General features: G+C 43.0%; 1 protein-coding gene across 2 annotated transcripts; it reads right to left on the bottom strand.

The window, feature by feature from the left end:
• Positions 1 to 1,630: 1,630 nt before the first annotated feature.
• On the bottom strand, positions 1,631 to 21,740 carry Znf713 (zinc finger protein 713). 2 transcript variants are annotated; one of them, XM_045143815.1, is made up of 5 exons: positions 21,612 to 21,740; positions 11,744 to 11,832; positions 8,663 to 8,789; positions 7,420 to 7,512; positions 1,631 to 3,226 (listed from the first exon to the last, which is right to left on the bottom strand). In XM_045143815.1, the coding sequence occupies exons 2-5, from the start codon at positions 11,828 to 11,830 to the stop codon at positions 2,223 to 2,225; spliced, it is 1,311 nt and encodes a 436-aa protein (XP_044999750.1). In that variant the 5' UTR covers positions 11,831 to 11,832; positions 21,612 to 21,740; the 3' UTR covers positions 1,631 to 2,222. The 2 variants fall into 2 exon arrangements, with proteins under 2 accessions (XP_044999750.1, XP_044999751.1); XM_045143816.1 differs by lacking the exon at positions 21,612 to 21,740 and adding an exon at positions 21,234 to 21,395.
• Positions 21,741 to 21,783: the final 43 nt, after the last annotated feature.

A 21,783-nucleotide genomic window follows, 5' to 3' on the forward strand; every position in this document is an offset into this window, starting at 1 on the left:
TAGAAGTCACTATGTACTCTCAGGATGGCTTCGAACTCATGGCGATCCACTTACCTCTGCCTTCTGAGTGCTGGGATTAAAGGTGAATACCGCCATGCCCAGCTTTATTTTAATTTTTTGTTGTTTTGTTTTTGTGAGGTAGGGTCTCATTCTAGCTCAGGCTGACCTGGAATTCACTATGTAGTCTCATGGTGGCCTTGAACTCACAGTGGTCCTCCTACCTCTGCCTCCCGAGTGTTGGGATTAAAGGTGTGTGCCACCACACCCGGATTTTATTTGGATTTTCGAGGTAGGGTCTTGCTCTAACCCTGGCTGATCTGGAATTCACTATGTAGTCTCAAGGTGGCCTCACACTGATGACGATCACTCCTACCATTACCTCTTGAGTGCTGGGATTAAAGGTGTGAACCACACCTGGCTGTTTATTTTTAATATTTTTAGTTTTTATTGATTTATTTGAGAGAGAGAAACAGAGGAAGAGAGAGAGAGAGAGAATGGGCATGCCAGGGCCTCCAGCCACTGCAAACGAACTCCAGATGCATGCGCCCCCCCCCTTGTGCACCTGGCTTACATGGGATGTGGGAAAGCAAACCTGGGTCCTTTGGCTTTGTCGACAAATGTCTTTTTTTAAAAAAAAAATTTATTTATTTATTTATTTTCGACAAATGTCTTAACCTGGAATTGGAATTCACTATGTAGTCTCTGGCTGGCCTGAATTCACAGCGATCCTTCTACCTCTGTCTCCTGAGTGCTGGGATTAAAGGTGTGTGCCAGCTTGTTTTTTTAACAAAATGTTTCTATATGCTTAAATCTGGGTTGTGTTTAAAAGTAAATAATCTAAAGTTAAGTATGGCCAGGCCATGTTGTATAGCCTGGGCTAGAGTGAGGCTCTGGAAAAACAATTTTAAAAAAGAGAGTATTTAATTTTAGAAATTCAGATGTTTTTACTTATAAGTAACATATAAATAAATTCTCTCCTGGAGTGAGGAAGGAGACTCATAAGACTTATGAAGTTAATGAAACATATAGTACTCAGAAATCTTAGAAGATTCACAGGCCCCTCCCCAAGGTTATAAAAGCATAGTTGGTGAGGAAGAGGAAACTTCAGTGGAACCACCTTCCAGGTGGGCAGAGAGCTCACAGGATGTAGCTTTCACAAGTCTGCATTCATGCTGAGAAAGGCTTTGCAGTGATGCAGCTGCCTTTCAGTCACTAACGCTCCTGTAAGCAATCCCCAACCCAGGCTTTTGCAAGCAACTCCAATTAAAGTTAGTGAGCGGCACACACGACGCACGTGCGGCAGTAAAGTAGAATGGGGGACTAGCTGGCAAGAAGAAGGGGTTTAGCAGGAGTAGGGGAGGGATGAGAGTGTAATAAGGGTCAATGTGATCAAAATGCACTGTATACATGTATGAAATTAAAAAAAAAATACATTAAAAACACCTGTAAATAAAGCAAGAAACGACTAAGTTTGAGAAATATGCTTTTTATGTTTTATGCAACTGGTAACATTATAACATTGTCTTGTTTAATCAATATTCATATAACTTAAGAGCTTTAAAGCATAAAACTTACAGGTGAGTAAGTATAGGTCACTGCCTTTGGAATTTACATTCTCTTTTCCTTTTTTTTTTTTTTTTTTTTTGAGACAGTCTCCTGTAGCAAACAAAAAACCCATGAGTCTCTGGAGGATATTCATTCAAATTACCAGCACTGTCTCAAAAAAAAAGTGGGCACTGAACTCATTATATAGCCAAGGATAGTCTTGAGTCCCTCATCCTCCTGCATTTACTTCCCAAGTGCTAAGATTACAGGCATACACTACCTTACCTGGCTTCTTTTAAGTTTTACATTGGATTTAGAACATGACTTGATATATTTTACTTGTAAAATCAATAACGTTCACTACTGATAACACCTTCTGGAAATATAACATATGCATTAAAAGCTCACTCTTAGAGCCAGGCATGGTGGCGCACATCTTTAATCCTAGCACTCAGGAAGTACGGGTAGGAGGATCACTGTGAGTTCAAGGCCATCCTGAGACAAAATAGTAAATTCCAGGTCAGCCTGAGCTACACTGAGACCCTACTTCAAACAAACAAAATCCATAAAAGCTCATTGATAAGCTTTCTATCCACTATAACTTGATAATGAATGAAAAAATTAGCTTGATATAAAATTTTCCTCATCTGGAAGTTTATGGTTTCCCTCACCATGAGTTATGTGTCATTAAAGAAAGGGCTGTGCCTTAATGTTTTCTCATATTTATAGTCACATAATGTGTCACGAGTGTGTATCTTCTTATGTTGGTTAAGGTGTGCACTCTGGCTGAAGGCTTTTCCACATTCACTACACTTGTAGGGCTTCTCTCCTGTGTGTGTCCTTTCATGTTGATTAAGATGTGTTCTCTGGCTGAAGGCTTTCCCACAAAAACTACATTCATAAGGTCTCTCTCCAGTGTGAAGTCTATGATGCTCAGAAAGAGAAGTGATGCGGCTGAAGGCTTTACCACACTGGTTACATTTGTAGGGCTTCTCTCCAGTATGAATCCTCAGATGCTGAGTAAAGGATGAATGCTGGCGGAATGCTTTCCCGCACTCATTGCATATGAAAGGTTTTTCCCCTGTATGGATTCTCTGATGTTGAACAAGATGTATTCTCTGGCTGAATCTTCTCCCACATTCATCACATTTATAGGGTTTCTCTCCCATGAGGGCTATCTGAGGTTGGGTGTGAGATGAGCTATGGCTGAAGGCCCTTCCACATTCATTGGGTTTCTCTCTGGTGTGAATATGATTAGTAAGAAGAGTATGTTGACTGAAGATTTTTCTGCTCTCATATTCACAGGGATTCTCTCTTATGTAGCTTCCCTGATAATCAATCAAGTCTTGAGTGTCACAATGAAGAGGTATTTTGATTGAAGGAATTCTCTGATGTAAAGTCATAGTAAAGTCTGAGTTCAGACTATAGTTTGCCTCAAATTTATTACATTCTATGCTTCTCTGTGTAATTTTTTGGTGGGTGAAAGGTACTTGCTCCAAATGTCTCTGCTGGTTTTCTTGGCCAAACTCTAACTGATGGTCAAAATCCCAGAGTCCTCCTAAGATGGAGTACCAGAAACTGTCTCCTGTTAGTCTTTCCATTATAATCTCATGACGTTGATGTTCATCAGAAACATTCTGGAAGAGAGTTGACTTTTTCATTTCAGGTCTTTTCTCCCCATCTAAAAGAAATTCACACATTACAAATACTTTCCAGTACTATGCTTTGAAGATGATATTGTTTCATAATGAATTGCCAAGTGAAACTGGCAGTATTTGACAATGAATGTTTTTAAATATGGACATGTACAAAGTGGAGAGGATGAGAGGAAGAGAAGGAGTGAGCAGAAGGAAATTTAAAAATATGTATGTAGGGCTGGAGAGATGACTTAGACAGAGGTTAAGGCACTTGCCTGAACAGCCAAAGGACCCAGGTTTGATTCCCCAGGATCCACATAAACCAGATGCACAATGTGGCTCATGTGTCTGGAGTTCATTTGCAGCAGCTAGAGTCCCTGGTGACCCATTCTCTCTCTGTTTCTACCTGTCTCTCATAAATAAATAAATAAATAAATAAATAAATAAATAAATAAATAAATAAATAAATAAATGAAATATTCTTTTAAAAAAACAAACAAAAAAATGCTGGGCATGGTGGCATACACCTTTAATCCCAGCACTTGGGAGGCAGAGGTAGGAGGATCGCGGTGAGTTCGAGGCCACCCTGAGACTACATAGTGAATTCCAGGTCAGCTTGGGCTAGTGTGAGACCCTACCTTGAAAAACAAACAAATGAAAGCATGTACCTAGACATTAAAAGTGGCTGGCATGGTGGCATACACCTTTAGGTCCAGTACTCGGGAAACAGAGGTAAGAGGATCACTGTGAGTTCAAGGCCAGCCTGGATTACAGAGTGAGCCCTACCTCTAAAAAATAGTAATAAAAAAGACCCTATCTCAAACAAAACAAAACGAAGTCACCCAGAAGTGCCTATGGTTGAAAGAAGATGAACAGGAGAAAAAGAAGTGTCAGACAAATACGTGTGGAGATATTGGAGGAATGACTGTACTCAGAGAAAGAAGGCAGCCCCAAGTCCCGGACCTATCAGGCTTAATTATAGTTTGTTCTACTATAATTCCAATTTATTTATTTAAAAGCTCTTTATTTCTATTTTTAGTTTTGTTTAAAATGATGAAAGTACCACTCATGTGAGTAACATTCAAATAGCATGGAAATGCATAGAGTCCTATCTCCTAGAAATAATCAGTGCCAATACTTGGGAGGTCACCTTGCTTGATTTTCCCTATGTTGACATAAATATATATATAAACTATTTTTTGAACAAGTACAATTTATGGATTATGACAAAAATGAAATTTCCGGGCTAGAGAGATGGCTTAGTGGTTAAGTGCTTGCCTGTGAAGCCTAAGGACCCCAGTTCGAGGCTCGGTTCCCCAGGTCCCACGTTAGCCAGATGCACAAGGGGGCGCACGCATCTGGAGTTCGTTTGCAGAGGCTGGAAGCCCTGGTGTGCCCATTCTCTCTCTCTTCCTCTATCTGTCTTTATCTCTGTGTCTGTCACTCTCAAATAAATAAATAAATAAATAAATGAAATTTCCTTTTTGTTTCAACCACTTTTTGTTTTGTTTCTTTGAGATGCGCCTCACTAAGTAGGCCAGGCTGGCCTCAAACCTTTGGACCACCTGCTGAACCTCTTGAGTGCTGGGATCATAGATAGGGGAGACCACAGCCAGATAATTATTAAGCATAATTATTAAGGCACTTGCTTTCACTGTCAGGTGCCTCAATTAGTATTTTATTTATATTTATTTATTTGACAGAGAAAGAGGGAGAAGAGGGAGAGAGAGTGAGAATGGGCATGCCAGGGCTTCTAGCCACTACAAACAAACTCCAGTGCATGTGCCCCCTGTTGCATCTGATCTGGCTAATGTGGGTCCTGGGAATTGAACCTAGGTCCTTTGGCTCAGCAGGCAAATGCTTTAACTGCTAAGCCATCCCTCCAGCCCACGTGCCTCAATTAGGACAATAATGAAATAGTCACCCAGTTTCCTGGGGATGACTCAGACAGCTTTCAAATATGTTCCCTGTGATTGTAAGAAGGAGATGAGTATAGCTGAGCATGATGGCACACACCTTTAATCCCAGCACTCAGGTGGCAGAAGTAGGAGGAGTGTTGTAAGTTCTGGGCCAACCTGAAACTACAGAGTGAATTCCAGCCTGGGCTAGAGTGAAACCCTACCTTGAATGACCAAAAAAAAAATTTTTTTTTATCTTACATTTGCAAACAGAGATAGATAGAAGAGAGACAGACAGAAGGGATGGGCACACCAGGGCCTCCAGCTGCTGCAAACAGACTCTAGGTGCATGTACTACTTTGTGCATCTAGCTTTACGTGGGTACTGGGGAATTAAACTTGGTCATTTAGGTTTTGCAGGCAAGCACCTTAACTGCTGAGCCATCTCTCCAGTTCCTGTTTTATTTTATTTGTTTAAAGAGCAATAAAGTCAAGCCTAAGGTTTGAAGTAGGTAATTAAAGGATAGCATGACATTAATAAACAAAAATGTAACTGAAAACCTGTAAGGAGAATGTGAGTGAGATACTGGGATCCTGTCAAGATGAAGAGTATAACAATTGCCTAAAGGCAACTGCAGAGCCAAACACCAGGCCTGGAGGAATGAGGCAGAAGAGAGGTTGTGAAAGGCGGAGGCAGAGGTTTGGAGGCAAATTAGAAGAGACAAGAGTAGCATGTAGTAGCAGCCAGGGTGGAAGAAGACTTCAAGATGATGAAGACAACATAATCCAGTCCAACAAGATCATGACTGGCCTTTTAGCTATTGAGTTTGAGGACAGTAGCCTTGGTAACAAGCTGCAAGGATACAAGTTTTAACAGCACATGAAAGAGAAACCACATCACAAATGTGAGCAAGAGAATGAGAAATGAGGCCTGGGGAAGTGGACAGTAAGTTGGATAAAAAGGAAAAAAATGGAAAGTAGGTAAATAGAGAATTTTTTTCTCTACGTTTTTTTTAAAATTTCATTTTGTTTGCAAGCAGAGACAGAGAGAAGAGAGAAGGAGAGGGAGAGGGAGGGAGGGAGAGATAGGGAGAGAGATAGAGAGAGGATGGACACACCAGGATCTCTAGTCACTGCAAATGAACTCCAGACACATGCACCACTTTGTGCATGTAGCTTTACATAGGCACTGGGGAATTGAACTCAGGTTGTTAGGGTTTGCAGGTAAGTGTATTAACTATTGAACCATCTCTCCAGCACATATGTTTGTCTTTTATTTTTACTTTTTTATGAGAGATAATTGGCAAGCCAGGGCCTCCAGCCACTGCAATCCAAGTCTAGATGTGGGCAACACCTTGTGCACATGCATGACCTTGTACATGTGTCACTTTGTGCATCTGGCTATGTGGGATCTGGGGAGTTGAACATGGGTCCTTCGGTTTTGCAAGCAAGTGCCTTAACCACTAAGAAATCTCTCCAGCCTCATATTTTTGTCTTTTTATTTTTTGAGGTAGGGTCTTGCTCTAGCCCAGGCTGACCTAGAATTCACTATGTAGTCTTAGGGTGGCTTTGAACTCATGGCGATTCTTCTACCTCTGCATCCTGAATGCTGGGTTTAAAGGTATGTGCCACCACACCTCGAAATTTTTGATATGAAAAATTTAAAGAATATTGAGAGGGTTTAGGGATATAGTTCAGTGGTAAGTGTTTGCCTAGCATTCACAAGGCCCTGGATTCAATTCCCAGTACTGCCACTAACAAAAAAAAATATACTGAGAGGATATATGAAAAAACAAACAAACAAACAAAAAAACAACAACAGAGGAAAGACTTGATGGCCATCTGCAACATTAAAGTGTTTATAATAGTTCAAACTAATACTTCCCCAGTAACTTTGGTATTGTGTAAACTTTTTTGGGTTATAAATATATATTTTTCCATTCAATCAGAAAAAAATGACAACCATTCTGGAAAAATACAAAAAAACATTGGGCTGAAGGTATAGCTTAATGGCTAAGGTGCTTGCCTGCGAAGCCTAAAGACCCAGGTTTGACTCCCCAGAACCCATGTAAGCCAGATGCACATGGTGGTACATGCATCTGGAGTTTAATTGTAGTGGCTAGAGGCCTTGGCATGCCCATTCTTTCCCTTTCTCTCTCCCTCTCATAAATAAATAAATGAATGAAAATTAAAAAAGAAATTTAAAAACACAAAAGCATCAATGGAATGCAGGATCTTTTCAGAGGTCTCAGTATTCTTTCAGTTCCAAGGGGAGAGGAACTGGAGCGCACTCCACGGCTCTTTCAGAAGTGTCTGTTTCCCTCTGAGCATGCTCCTCACCTGGAAGTACGTCCAGCAGGCTGCTGCTTCCTAGCATCACTGGTTCTTCTTGTTCAAAGTGTGTGATCACCTCTGGTTTAGAAAGCTGATGCCCTAGTCATGGGGAAAAGGCATCTCTTAGGAGTTTTCAGAGGACGAAAGTATTAGAACTCTTTCCAAGCCAGGCATGTTGGTTCAAAACTGCCTTCTCAGCTGGGTGTGGTGGTGCAGGCCTTTAATCCCAGCACTCGGGAGGCAGAGGTAGGAGGATCGTGGTGAGTTTAAGGCCACCCTGAGACTACATAGTGAATTCCAGGTCAGGGTGGGCTAAAGTGAGACCCTACCTTGAAAAACAAACAAACAAACAACAAAAGCCCTGCCATCTCAGCACTCAGGAAGCTGATAGGAGGATCTCTGAGTTCCAGGTCAGCCTGGGTTACACTAAGACCCTACCTTAGGGAAAAAACAAAAACAAAAACAAGCAAAACAAAACAAGAAACAAACCAACCAACCCCCAGAGGTCCTAGACTTTCACCTGAGAGGAAAAGAGCTGAAAAAAAGGGATCAGGCATGGTGGCACTCGCCGTTAATCCCAGCACTCAGGAGGCAGAGGTAGGAGGATAGCCATGAGTTCGATTACACCCTGAGGAATTCCAGGCCAGCGTGGACTAGAGTGAAACCCTACCTTCAAAACACAAAAACAAAAAGTCTCCATCTCCAAAACTGCCCAGTATTCTTGTTTTTTAAAAGTATTTTATTTAAAAAAATAAAAATAAAAGTATTTTATTTTTATTTGTTTATTTATCTGTCAGAGAGAGACAGAAAGAATGGGCGAGCCAAGGCCTCCTGCCACTGCAAATGAACTCCAGACATGTGCACCCCCTTGTGCATCTGGCTAACGTGGGTCCTGGGGAATACGAACCTGGGTCCTTTGGCTTTGCAGGCAAACATCTTAACTGCTAAGCCATCTCTCCAGCCCATCTTCTTGGTTTTTATTTGTTTTGTTCTTGTTTTTCCAGATAGGGTCTCACTCTAGCCCAGGCTGACCTGGCATTCACTATGTAGTCTCAGAGTGGCCTTGAACTCATAGCAATCCTCCTACCTCTGCCTCCCAAGTGCTGGAATCAAAGGGGTGCACCATCATACCCAGCTGCCGGTATCCTTGATGACCCAGATTACATTCACAAAAGTTTCGGTGCCTCATACTCTTTAAGGAGATGAACCTGTTTGATGGTTTCTGATGTCATGAGAACTGCAAGCTTACCCAGTGCAACCAGATTCCTATAGTTCTCCAGCATCACATCTTGATAGAGGTTCTTCTGAGCAGGGGTCAGCTGTGCCCACTCCTCTCTGGTGAAATGCACGGCCACATCCTGGAATGTTAGCAACTCCTGGAATACCAAGCACATCCCTCCTTGCTCACACCAATTTGGCACCAATAATTTTTAAAGTGAAGGGCATTTATTTATGCCAAAGCATTTGGCTACTGTCCACAGAAAGTTAGTACTTGTATCTCCTCAACAGACACAATACTTAAATTCCTGGGCTTAAAAAATTTATTTATTTATTTATTTATTTATGAGAGAAAGAGATAGATAGAGAGAATGGGCACGCCAGGGCCTCTAGCCACTACATACGAACTCCAGACACAGCCCCCTTGTGCATCTGGCTTACGTGGGTCTTCAGGAACTGAACCCAGGTCTTTAGACTTCGTAGTTCAATGCTGTACTGCTAAGCCATTTCCCCAGTCCCCCCCCCTCCTTTGTGTGTCTGTGTGTCAGGGGGCAGGAATACTGGAGACTTGGGGATTGAACTAAGGACCTTATGAATGCTAGATGAGTACTGTACCACAGAGCTATATTCCCAGTCCTACACAATAGGTTCTTTTGTGTATGTATGTGTGTGCTTGAGTGTGGAGGGCAGAGGACAACCTGGGTGTGATTCTTCAGGAACCACGCACCTTTTCTTTTTGAGGTAGAGTCTTTCACTGACCTGGAACTAACCAGACAGACTACACTGGCTGGCCAGTGAGCTCCAGGGTTCTTCTGTCTCTGCCTCTACAAGCATACCCCACCATGCATGGCTTTAAAAAATATTTATTTAGGGTTGGAGAGATGGCTCAGCAGTTAAGGCACTTACCTACAAAGCCTAAGGACCAGAGTTCAATTCCCTAGCACCCAAGTAAAGCCGGATGCACAAAGTGGCATGTGCATCTGGAATTCATTTTTGCAGTGGCTGGAGGCCCTGCTGTACCCATTCCCTCTCTGTGCGTCAAATAAATGAATAAAATATTTAAAAATATGATTATTATTTATTTATTTTTGAGATTGGGTCTCATTCTAGCCCAGGCTGACTTGGAATTCACTGTATCTCAGGGTGGCCTCAAACTCAAGGCAATCCTCCTACCTCTGCCTCCCAAGTGTTGGGATTAAAAGTGTGTGCCACTACACCTGGCTAAAATATTATTATTATTTTAAATTTTTTTGTTCATTATTTATTTATTTGAGAGCAAAAGACACAGAGAGAAAGGCAGATATTTTTATATACATATATATGTGTATATGTGTGTGTGTGTGTGTGTGTGTGTGTGTGTGTATGGAGAGAGAGAGAGAGAGAGAGAAAAAATGGGCATGCTAAGGCCTCCAGCCACTGCAAACAAACTCCAGATGTGTGCGCCCCCTTGTGGGTCCTGGGGAATCAGCCTCAAACCCAGGTCCTTAGGCTTCACAGGCAAGCGCTTAACCACTAAGCCATCTCTCCAGCCAAAAATATTTTTAAATACTTAAGAGTAGGAGGAAAGCAGAGAGAGTATAGATATACCAGGGCATCTTGCTGCTGTAAATTAACTCAAGCTGCATGTGCTATGTTGTGCATCTGACTTTACATGAATACTGGGGAATCGAATTTGGGCTGGCAGGCTTTGCAAGCAAGTGCCTTTACCTGCTATCTCCCCAGCCCCCCCCTTTTTTGAGGTAAGCCTAACAGATTGGTCTTTTAAAAAATGTGATAGAGTGAGAAAGATAAAGAAAGAGAGAGGGAGACAGAGACCGAGAATTGACATGCCAGGGCCTCCAGCCACTGTAATCAAACTTGAGATGCATGTGTCACCTAGTGCACACTGCAACCTTGTACACTTGCGTCACCTTGCATCTGGCTTATGTGGGACCTGGAGAGTTGAACATGGGTCTTTAGGCTTCATGCATGGGCAAGCGCCATCTCTCTAGCCCATGCTTGGCTTTCCTGACATGCATTCTGGGACTAAAACTAACTGAGCTATCTCCCCAGTCATTCTACAACAGATTATTTTTATTTTATTTCTTTTGATATTCTCATTTATTTATTTATTTACTGGAGAGAGATTGAGAGAGAGATGCAGATAGAGAGAATGGGTCAGCCACCGCAAATGAACTCCAGACACATGCACCACTCTCTACATCTGGTTTACATGGGTACTGGGGGATTGAACCTGCGTCCTTATGCTTTGCAGGCGAATGCCTTAACCACTAAGCCATTTCTCCAGCCCTACAATAGATTTTTTTTTTTTTTCTGGTAGGGTCTCACTCTAGCTCCGGCTGACCTGGAATTACCTATGTAGTCTCAAGGTGATCTCCTACAATAGATTCTTGATAAGCTTTAACTCATGGTAGCAGATATCCACAGTGATATTTAATAATCCTAAGAGTTCCCAGATGTTACTGTGATCTGGGTTTCAGTCCTTGTGTTAATAGACAGTAGTTATATAAATTCTAGTGACCTGTTTAAATAAAAGGCAATTAAAAAAAATCTGAGCCAGGCATGGTAGTGCATGCCTTTAATTCCAGCACTTGGAAGGCAGAGGTAGGTGGATCACCATGAGTTCAAGGCCACCCTGAGACTACATAGTGAATTCTAGGTCAGCCTGAACTAGGCTGAAACCCTACTTAGAAAAACTTTTTTAAAAGTCTGTTTCTTTTGTTTGCTTTACAATATCTAGTACAGAAATGAATCCAAGGAGAAGAGCTATAAAGAAATACAAAAGGCAAGTAAGAAATAGTGTGTCAAGCCAGGCGTGGTGGCACACACTTTTAATTCCAGCACCTAGGAAGCAGAGGTAGGAGGATCACTGTGAGTTCCAGGCCACCCTGAGACTACATAGTGAATTCCAGGTCAGCCTGGGCGAAGAGCAAGACCCTACCTCAGAAAGGCAGAAATAAAGTAAAATATTACTGTGTCAAGATTATATCACTTGCCCTAACAGTCTCTTGGGTTCTGGATTGGGGACTCAATACTTGAGAATCAAAAAGCAAAAATGCCTATATTCTGAGAACAATGATAGCTTTTTAGAGGAGAGGGAAACTGAATTTACCTGGCATCTGGCTATCTGTGATCCATCAATCATTTCTTTCTCCTCCACATTCCCCTCCAGGGAAAGTAAAGCATCCTGAGAGGGCATAACTGGGAAGAAGAGAAAAGAAGCAAGTTGTTTATATATGGCAGTAAGGCTAAAATGATATCCTGGAGTGTGTTGCTATGGCAGAGTTTGTAAAGAAGTCCTCAAAGATAGCACAGTAACATGTGACATTATTTTTTTTAAATATTATTATTTTGCTGGGCATGGTAGTGCATGCCTTTAATCCCAGCACTGGGAAGGCAGAAGTGGGAGAATTGCCCTGAGTTCAAGGCCATCCTGAGACTACATAGTGAATTCCAGGTCAGCCTGAGCTAGAATATGACTCTACATTGAACCCCCCCCCCCAATATTATTTATTTACTTATTTGAGACAGAGAAAAAGAGGCAGACAGAGTGAGTGAGTACAGGTATGCCAGGGCCTCCTGCCACTGCAAATGAATTCTAGACACATGTACCACTTTGTGCATTTGGCTTTATGTGGGTACTGGGGAATTGGACCCAGGCCATTAGGCTTTGTAAGCAAGTGCCTTTAACCTCTGAGCCATCTCTTCAGCCTGACATTCTTTTTTTTTTTCCTTCATTTTTTGTTTATTTTTATTTATTTGAGAGCAACAGACAGAGAGAGAAAGAGGTACATAAAGAGAGAGAGAGAAAGAGAGAGAGAGAGAGAGAGAGAGAGAGGGAGAGAATGGGCGCATCAGGGCCTCCAGCCACTGCAAACGAACTCCAGATGTGTGCGGCCCCTTGTGCATCTGGCTAACGTGGGTACTAGGGAATTGAACCTTGATCCGGGGTCCTTAGGCTTCACAGGCAAGCGCTTAGCTGCTAAGCCATCTCTCCAGCCCCAAGCCTGACATTTTTTAAAATAAAAAATATAAAAAGTTGGGTATGGTGGTACGCACCTTTAATCCCAGAACTTGGGAGGCAGAGGGAGGAGGATCACTGTGAGATGGAGGCCACCGTGAGACTACACAGTGAATTCAAGGTCAGCCTGAGCTAGAGTGAGATACTACCTCAACATACCAAAATAAATAAACAAAAATTAAAAATAGCGGGGCTGGAAGGATTGCTCAGTACTTGCCTGTAATGTCTAATGACTCAGACAGGTTCCATTCCTCAGTATCTATGTAAAGCCAGATGCATAAAGTAGTGCATACATCTGGAGTTTACTTGCAATGGCTAGAGGCTCCTGGTACACCCATTCTCTCTCTCTCCCCCTTGCAATTAAATTATATATATAGTTTTTATTTTTGTTTTTCAAGGTAGGGTCTCACTGTAGCTCAGCTGTCCTGGAATTCACTATGTAGTCTCAAGGTGGCCTCGAACTCATGGCGACCCTCTTACCTCTGCCTCCCAAGTGCTGGGATTAAAGGCATGCACCACCATGCCCAGCATTAAATATTTTTAAAAAATAAATTTTAAAAATTGGGCTGGGAAGATGCCTGATTGGTTAAAAGACACTTGATTGCAAAGCCTATTGGTCAAGGTTCAATTCCTAAGCAACCTACATTAACTGGATGCAAAAAAAGATGCAAAGGTCTGGTGTTGGTCTGCATGGCTAGAGGCTTTACCACACTCATAAGCGCATGCACACACACACACAATAAAATTTTTTGAAATGACTGGGTAAATGCCTCAGTAGTTAACAGTGCTTGTTCTGCAAGACTGCCAACCAGAATTTGGATCCCCAGAACCCACATAAAGCCAAATGCTAAGATGTACACGCATTTGTAATCCCAACACATCTACAACAATGGGGAGCAAAGTCAGGAGAATCTGAGCCAGCTAGTCTGGTCTTCCTAGTGACAAAACAAGAGAGACCTATCTCAGGCTGGAGAGACGGCTTAACTGTTAAGGCGCTTGCCTGCAAAGCCAAAGGACCCATGGAAGCCAGATGCACAAGGTGGCACATGTGCCTGGAGTTCGTTTATAGCAGCTGGAGGACTGGCACACCCATTCTCTTCTCTCTCTCTCTCAAAAAAAAATTAATAAAAATAAAAATATTTAAAAATAAAAGAGAGGGAAATGGAACCAGCCTAGATGTCCCTCAACAGATGAGTGGATAATGAAGATGTGGCACATTTATACAATGGAGTTCTACTCAGCGGTAAAGAAAAATGAAGTTATGAAATTTGCAGAAAAATGGATGGACCTGGAAAGTATTATACTAAGTGAGGTAACCCAGGCCCAGAAAGCCAAGCGCCACATGTTCTCTCTCATATGTGGATCCTAGCTACAGATGACTGGGCTTCTGCGTGAGAATGGAAATACTTAGTAGCAGAGGCCAGTAAGTTACCAAGGAGACATAAAGGGAAGAGAAAGGAAGGGAGGAGGGTACTTAATAGGTTGATATTGTATATATGTAAGTACAATGATTGTAATGGGGAGGTAATATGATGGAGAATGGAATTTCAAATGGGAAAGTGTGGGGGTGGGGAGGGAGGGAATTACCATGGGATATATTTTATAATCATGGAAAATGTTAATAAAAATTAAAAAAAATAAAAAAATAAAAATAAAAGAGAGAGAGAGAGAGACCTATCTCAAACATGGTGGAAGGAAAAGATTGTCTTCTGACTTCCACACATACTCATTATATGAATACACACACAAAGACACATAAAAATATAATAAAACAGTACTTTTAGCTTCCTTCCTTCCTTTATATATTTTTTGTTTATTTTTATTTATTTATTTGAGAACAACAGACAGAGAAAGAGGCAGATAGAGAGAAATAGAGAGAATGGGCACTCCAGGGCCTCCAGCCACTGCAAACTAACTCCAGATGCATGTGCCCCCTGTGCATCTGGCTAATGTGGGTCCTGGGGAATAGAGCCTCAAACTGGGGTCCTAAGGCTTCACAGGCAAGTGCTTAACCACTAAGACATCTCTCCAGCTCCCTCCCTCCCCCCTTTCTCTCTCACTCTTTCTTTTTTTTTTTTTTTTTTTTTGAGGCAAACCCAACAGGCTGGCCTTTTTTTAGGCAAGAGAGAGAGAGAGAGAAGGAGATTGAGAGAGAGAGGGAGAGGGAGGGAGGGAAGAAGGGAGAGGATTGGCACACTATGGCCTCCAGACACTGCAATTAAAACTCCAGATGCATGTGACCCCTTGTGTGAAACCTAAGGACTCATGTTCGACTCTTTAGGTCCCACGTAAGCCAGACACACAGTGATGCAAGTGCACAAGGTTGCACACTGCTAAGCCATCTCTCCAGCCCTCTCTCTCTCTTTGACAGGGTCTCACTCTGTAGCCTAGGCTGGTCTTGAACTCACTATGTAACATATATTGGCCTTGAACTCTCAGCCATCCTCCTACCTCAGCCTCTTGAGTCCTGGGATTACAAGCATGAGCCACTATGCATGACCTTTTAGGATTCCACACATTACAAACAATAGAAATATACAGGTGTATTGACTGCAAAAAAATTTTGCTCTCAGCTTTTCCTCTTCCCTTGTTTTAATAATTTATTTGAGAGACAGAGTGAGATTGAAACAGAGAGACAATGGGTATGCTAAGGCTTTCAGCCACTGAAAACAAACTCCAGACACATGTGCCATCTTGTGCATCTGGCTTATGTGGGTCCTGGAGAATCAAACCTGGGTCTTTTGGTTTTGCAGGCAAGTGCCTTAACCACTAAGCAATCTCTTTAGCCCTCCCCCCCTTTTGCCAGAACAGAAAACACAGTAGTCTTGCCTACTTGAAGTTTTTTTTTTTTAAATATTTTATTTTATTTTATTTATTTATTTGAGAGAGACAGACACAGAGAGAAAGACAGGTAGAGGGAGAGAGAGAGAATGGGTGCGCCAGGGCTTCCAGCCTCTGCAAACGAACTCCAGATGCGTGCGCCCCCTTGTGCATCTGGCTAACGTGGGACCTGGGGAACCGAGCCTCGAACCGGGGTCCTTAGGCTTCACAGGCAAGCGCTTAACCGCTAAGCCATCTCTCCAGCCCCCTACTTGAAGTTTTTACAAAGAGTACACTTTTCCACTTAGGCAGTAAACCAGGGCTGATATAGCTCAGTTGGCTGAGCACTGTCTACTATGAACTAACCCTTGGGTTTCATCCCCAGCACCTCACAATCTGGGCTTGGTGGCACACATATAAATCCAACACTCAGGAGATAGGAGGATTAGGAGACCCAGTTCATCCTCATTTATGTGTCCAGTTTGAGACCTGTCTGTGATATATAACAGTCTGCCTCCATGAAAAAGTGGAGGTGCGAAACTAGATTAGAAAAGGATAGTCCTTTTATGTTCACGAAGGTTGCCCTAAAAAATTGCTCTTGGGCTTGAGGGATGGCTTGGCAGTTAAGGTGTTTGTCTGTAAAGCCAAAGGACCCAGGTTAGATTCCCCAGGACCCACGTAAGCCAGATGCACAAGGGGCGCACACATCTGGAGTTTGTTTCCAGTGGTTAGAGCCCTGGCACACCCGTTCTCTCCCCCCCTCCTTCTCTTTCTCTCTGTCAAATAAATAAATAATTGAAAAATTGCTCTCAAGGTTTGGAGAGATGGTTTAGTGGTTAAGGTGCTTGCCTGAGAAGCCTGAGGACCCAGTTTCAATTCCCTGCTACCCAGGCAAGCCAGATACACAAGGTGGCACATGTGTCTGGAGTTCGTTTGCAGTGGCTGGAGGCCCTGGCATGCCCATTCTCTCTCTGTCTGCCTCTCTCTCTCTCAAGTAAATAAGTAAATAAAATTAAAAATTTCCCCCAAAAAATAAATAATGCTGGACATGGTGGTACATGCCTTTAATCCCAGCACTAAGGAGGCAGAGGTAGGGGGATTGCAATGAGTTCAAAGCCTCCCTGAAACTACATAGTGATTTCCAGGTCAGCCTGGGCTAGAAAGAGACCCTGCCTCAAAAAAAAAAAAAAAAAAAATGCTGATAACGAGGCCAAGTAGATGGCTGAGTGTTTAAGAACACTTCCTATGCAAGCTGAAGGCCTGAGGAGGTCTGAGAGATCACTTTGATGCCCAAGACCCACATAAACAGCTGGGCGTGGCTACATGTGTCTGTAACCCCAGTCCTGTAGGGGAGCAAAGACTTTAAAATTGCAGGAGCTTGGACTGAAGAGATAGTTTACCAGTTAAGGCATTTGATTGCATAGCCTAAGGACCCAGGTTTGATTTTCCAGTATCCAAGTAAGCCAGATGGACAAGGGGGCACACACATCTGGAGTTTGTTTGTGGTGGCTGGAGGCCCTGGTGTGTCCATCCTCTCTCTCTCTCTTTCTCTCTCTCAAATAAATAAAATATTTTTAAAAATTGCAGGAGCTTCACCACACAAGGAAATGATAATGTCTGATGGATATGCCATTATCCTGTTCTGATCTTTATATAGACTATAGTGTACAGCCTAAAGGAATAGCCAGTCATACTATACCTGCAATATGTACAATTACTATGTGTGAATTTTCAAAATTTTATTTATGTAGTATTTGCACATGTGTGTACGTGCAGGATCTCTTGCCAGTTAGGCTGTGGGTGGGCAACTGGGGAATTGAACACAGGCCATCAGACTTTGCAAGAAAGTGCCTTTAACCATTGAACCATCTCTCTAGACCATCAATTAAAACCTTAAAGCAGGGCTGGAGAGATGACTTAGTGGTTAAGGCACATGCCTGCAAAGCCTAAGGACCCAGGTTCGATTCTCCAGGTCCCATGTAAGCCAGATGCACATGATGGCACATGTATCTGGAATTTGTTTGCAGTATCTGGAGGCCTTGGCACACCTATTATCTCTCTCTCTAATAAATAAATAAATCTTTTTTAAAAAACCTTAAAAATATTGCAGGAGCTTGTGAAAGAAGCCACAAACTTTGGGATCAGTAAGAATCTGGCTCAAATAAATATGCCTGAAAGAATGATGGAGGAGACACACAACTTTCAGCTCTGGCTACTGCAGGCCAGTGCGCCAGGCTGCAGGGGAGCACGTGAAATTCATTCAGCAAGGGCACATACATGTGTATATACCAACACTCTCCACGTATATCATTCTACACATAAGCGAAAATACTAGTTATGGAAATGAAGCTATTTCTCTTTGTAAAGCTTTTAAAGACTTTTGTTTTGTTTTTCGAGGTAAGGTCTCGCTCTAGCCCAGGCTGACCTGGAATTGACTATGTAGACTAAGGCTGGCCTCGAACTCACAGTGATCCTCCTACCTCTGCCTCCCAAGTGCTGGGATTAAAGGCGTGCACCACCATGCCTGGCTTTCTTTCATGCCTTTTTTTTTTTTTTTTTAGTAAACCAGTGAGTTTAATTAGGGTTGCTTGCAGGAGCATGGGTGAGGGGTTATTTACAGGGGCAACTTACCAGTGGCTATATCACTGAAGGAAACGTCTCATTCTCAGCAACTGTTAACTGCCTATAAGTCCTCAAGAAGGGGTAGGGCCTCCTTCCACTAGCAACTAACTGTTAATTACCTATAAATCTGCAGGGAGGGACAGACTCTTATGCACTTCTCTCCTAAAAAAAACTTTTCTCTCTCCCTCCCCCCTTTTTTGCTTTTTTTCCAGGTACGGTGTCGTTCTAGCCCAGGCTGACCTGGAATTCACTATGTAGTCTCAGGGTGGCCTCGAACTCACGGCGATTCTCCTACCTCTGCCTCCCGAGTGCTGGAATTAAAGATGTGTGCCACCACGCCCGGCTAATCTCCAGCCTGTATTTCTTTTTAAAGAGAGAAAAGTACTGTGTCAATATCATGGGCCCATTAAATAAGGAAGCCATTTACTGCTCAAAACATGACAGTAATTTAAAACATCACAGCCAATTCACCAAAACAGATCTTTCTTAAACAGAAACTCGCCACGTCACAGACTGTGGGCAGTAAATATGCTTCTAGTATTGCTTTGTTTATGTATAAATAAAACTCCGTAATATGCATCATTTGTAATATTTTCTTTTGACTTTCATTTCAAAATGTATATTTTCTGATTATTATCATGAGCTGTAAAGCAGAGGATTACTATCTGATATTCTCTCAATAAATTTTCAGGATTCACTTGGAAAACAAAAAACAAAAACAAAAACAGATCTTTCCGGATTAATTTAAAAGCACTTTTAGGAACTAGGCTCTTATTTTACCACATATAAGCTTTGAAAAAGTACAACTGTCAGAACAGCATGAAAAAATTAATGTAAAAAATAAATCCTTACATTTCAAACCCAATCACCTCAAAGCCTTGTATTTGATAACAACAAAAGCCACATTTATCAAGTCAGGCAGAACAGGGGCTCTCCTTCACATATACTAACTGAACAGGGTTCCAGGTTACTCATTTAAGGTTTTCCCAAAGTATGCTAAATAGTACCTTACTCTGTTACAAAAAAGGGCTGGGTGTGGTGGCTCATCTGAGATTCCCAGTTCTTGGTTGGCTGAGGAAGGAGGATCACCAAATTTGAGACCAGCCTAGGCTACAGATTGAGGACCCTGTATTGCATATATTCACCTTTTTTTTTCCCTCCCAATTTGTGATACTTTAGGCTTTTTGTCTTTCATGAATTTGTTACATTAAAAAATAAAAAGATGGGGCTGGTGAGATGGCTTAGCAGTTAAGGTGCTTGCCTGTGAAGCCAAAGGACCTGGGTAAGGTTCCTAGGACCTATGTAAGCCAGATGCACAAAATGGCACATGCATCTGGAGTTAATTTACAGTGGCTGAAGGCCCTGGCATACCCATTCTCTGCTCCTCTCCAAATAAATAAAATACGTCAGGTGTGGTGGCACACGCCTTTAATCCCAGCACTCGGGAGGTGGAGGTAGGAGGATCACCTTGAGTTCAAGACCACCCTGATACTACATAGTGAATTCTAGGTCAGTCTGAGCTAGAGTGAGACCCTACCTCACACACAAAAAAAAGTTTTTATTTTCTTTTTCTTTTTCTTTTCTTGAAGTAGGGTCTTGCTCTAGCCCAGGCTGACCTGGAATTCACTATATAGTCTTAGGGTGGACTTGAACTCATGGCAACCCACCTACCTCTGCCTCCCGAGTGCTGGGATTAAAGGAATGCTCCACCACACCAAACAAATAAAATAAATTAAAAATTTTTTTTTTTAAGATTTAAAAGCATTTGATGACTGAACATTTCACAGACAGGACAATTATTGAGACATGCAAGTTGTATGACTGAACACCAGGTTTCAGAAAGTACCTCTCTATTCAGCCCTAATGTCTGCTATTCATTCCTATCAGTGCCACTTTGTAAGTGAAACAGGTGAAAACCTGTCATTACCATAGCTAGTGACAGAAAAATACACTTGTGTATCCAACCATAAGACATTGAAGAAAACTGTACCAGTGTGGCAAGGCTCAAGCAAGTTAACCATTAACTAGGTCTAGAAAATGCTTTCATTCAAATGCATATTGCCAATGATTTAAGGGCTCACTGTACCTCTAGTTTTGTTATAATTTACATTAGACTTATCTCAAACATACAATATAATGTATTTCATTTAAAAAATTTGCGGGGGGGGGGTTGGTGCATGCTTTTAATCCCAGCACTCAGGAGAGGTCTGCTGTGCATTTGAGGTTGGTCTGGGAGTTCATAGTGAATTCCAGGTCAGCCTGTGCTAAAGCGAGACCCTACCTCAAAACACCAACCAACCAACCAAACAAGCAAACCAGTATCAGTTTTGTCTTGTGTTATTATTGATTTTGTTTGTTTTGACACAGGGTCTAACTCTAGCCCAGGGTGACCTGGAACTCGGTAATACACCTACATCAGCCTCCCACAGTGTTGAGATTACAGGTGTGGGCTACCACACCTGTTTATTTTTGTTTTTTGGGGTCTCAGGTAGCTCAGGCTGACTCAAATACACTGTTATTAACTGTCTTCTGAGTTGATATAGAAAAGCAGCATGAATGTGTTAGTGATACAAATGGTTGGTTGGTCTGCAGAGTTAAAATCGATGGGCACTAGGGCTCCAAAGAGCACGCCTGTGATCCAGCACTCTGGAGGCAGAGGTACACGGATCACTATGAGTTCGGGGGACAGCCTGGGATAGACTGAGGAAAACGAAAAAAGAAAGCAATCTGAGGGTTGCAGAGATAGCTCTGCTGGTACAATGCTTGCCTTGTAAGCATGAGGACCTGAGTTCAATCCCCAGTACCAATATTAAAAAGAATGAAATAAAATAAAGCCGGGTGTGGTAGTGCACGCCTTTAATTCCAGCACTTGGGAGGCAGAGGCAGGAGAATCGCTGAGAGTTCGAGGCCACCCTGAGATGACATAGTGAATTCCTGGTCAGCCTGAGCTAGAGTGAGACCCTACTTCTAAAAATACCGAATAAATAAATAAATAATAAAAAGGCCGGGCGTGATGACTCACACCTTTAATCCCAGCACTCGGTAGGCAGAGGTAGGAGCTCCGATCGCCATGAGTTCGAAGCCAGCCTGAGTCTACATAGAGAATCCCAGGTCAGCTTGGGCTAGAGCGAGACCTTACCTCGAAAACAACAACAACAACAAATCACACAAAAACCGACCGATCTGTTCAATAACGGTTGACATCAGGGTCGCGTAGGACAGATGGAAGAGACAGAAGCAGCAGGGTCTGGTATGGGGAGTGCGCGGACAGAGATTCCATGTCCCTTGCGGGCACGACGCGCGGAAAATAAGTTTGCAACAAGTGAGACAGGTGAGGAAGCTCTTAAACGCGAAGACCAAAGTCCCGGGGCCGCCACGGGGCCGGAACGTGTGCAGCGCGGCTCGGCGGAGCCGCCCGGAGCGCGGAGCGAGGACGCCGGGCCCGCGGGTCGCCCTTCCCCCCTCGCCGGCCGCGGCTCCCCGCGCGTGCGCGGTCGCGTGCGCGGTCGGCACTCACCGGCCTCCACAGACGATGGGCCCTCCGGGCGGCTCCGCCCCCTGGACGCCTCGGCCAGCGCCGGGCCGCCTCGTCCGCACCGGGGCGGAGAAGGTGCCGACGGCCCACACGCCTAAGCCAATGACGCCCGGTGACTGGGGCGCCTGGGGCCGGACCGGCTGCCCGCGCCAAA

Source organism: Jaculus jaculus, chromosome 2 (assembly GCF_020740685.1).
Source record: "Jaculus jaculus isolate mJacJac1 chromosome 2, mJacJac1.mat.Y.cur, whole genome shotgun sequence".
In the NCBI taxonomy this organism is placed as follows: domain Eukaryota; kingdom Metazoa; phylum Chordata; class Mammalia; order Rodentia; family Dipodidae; genus Jaculus; species Jaculus jaculus.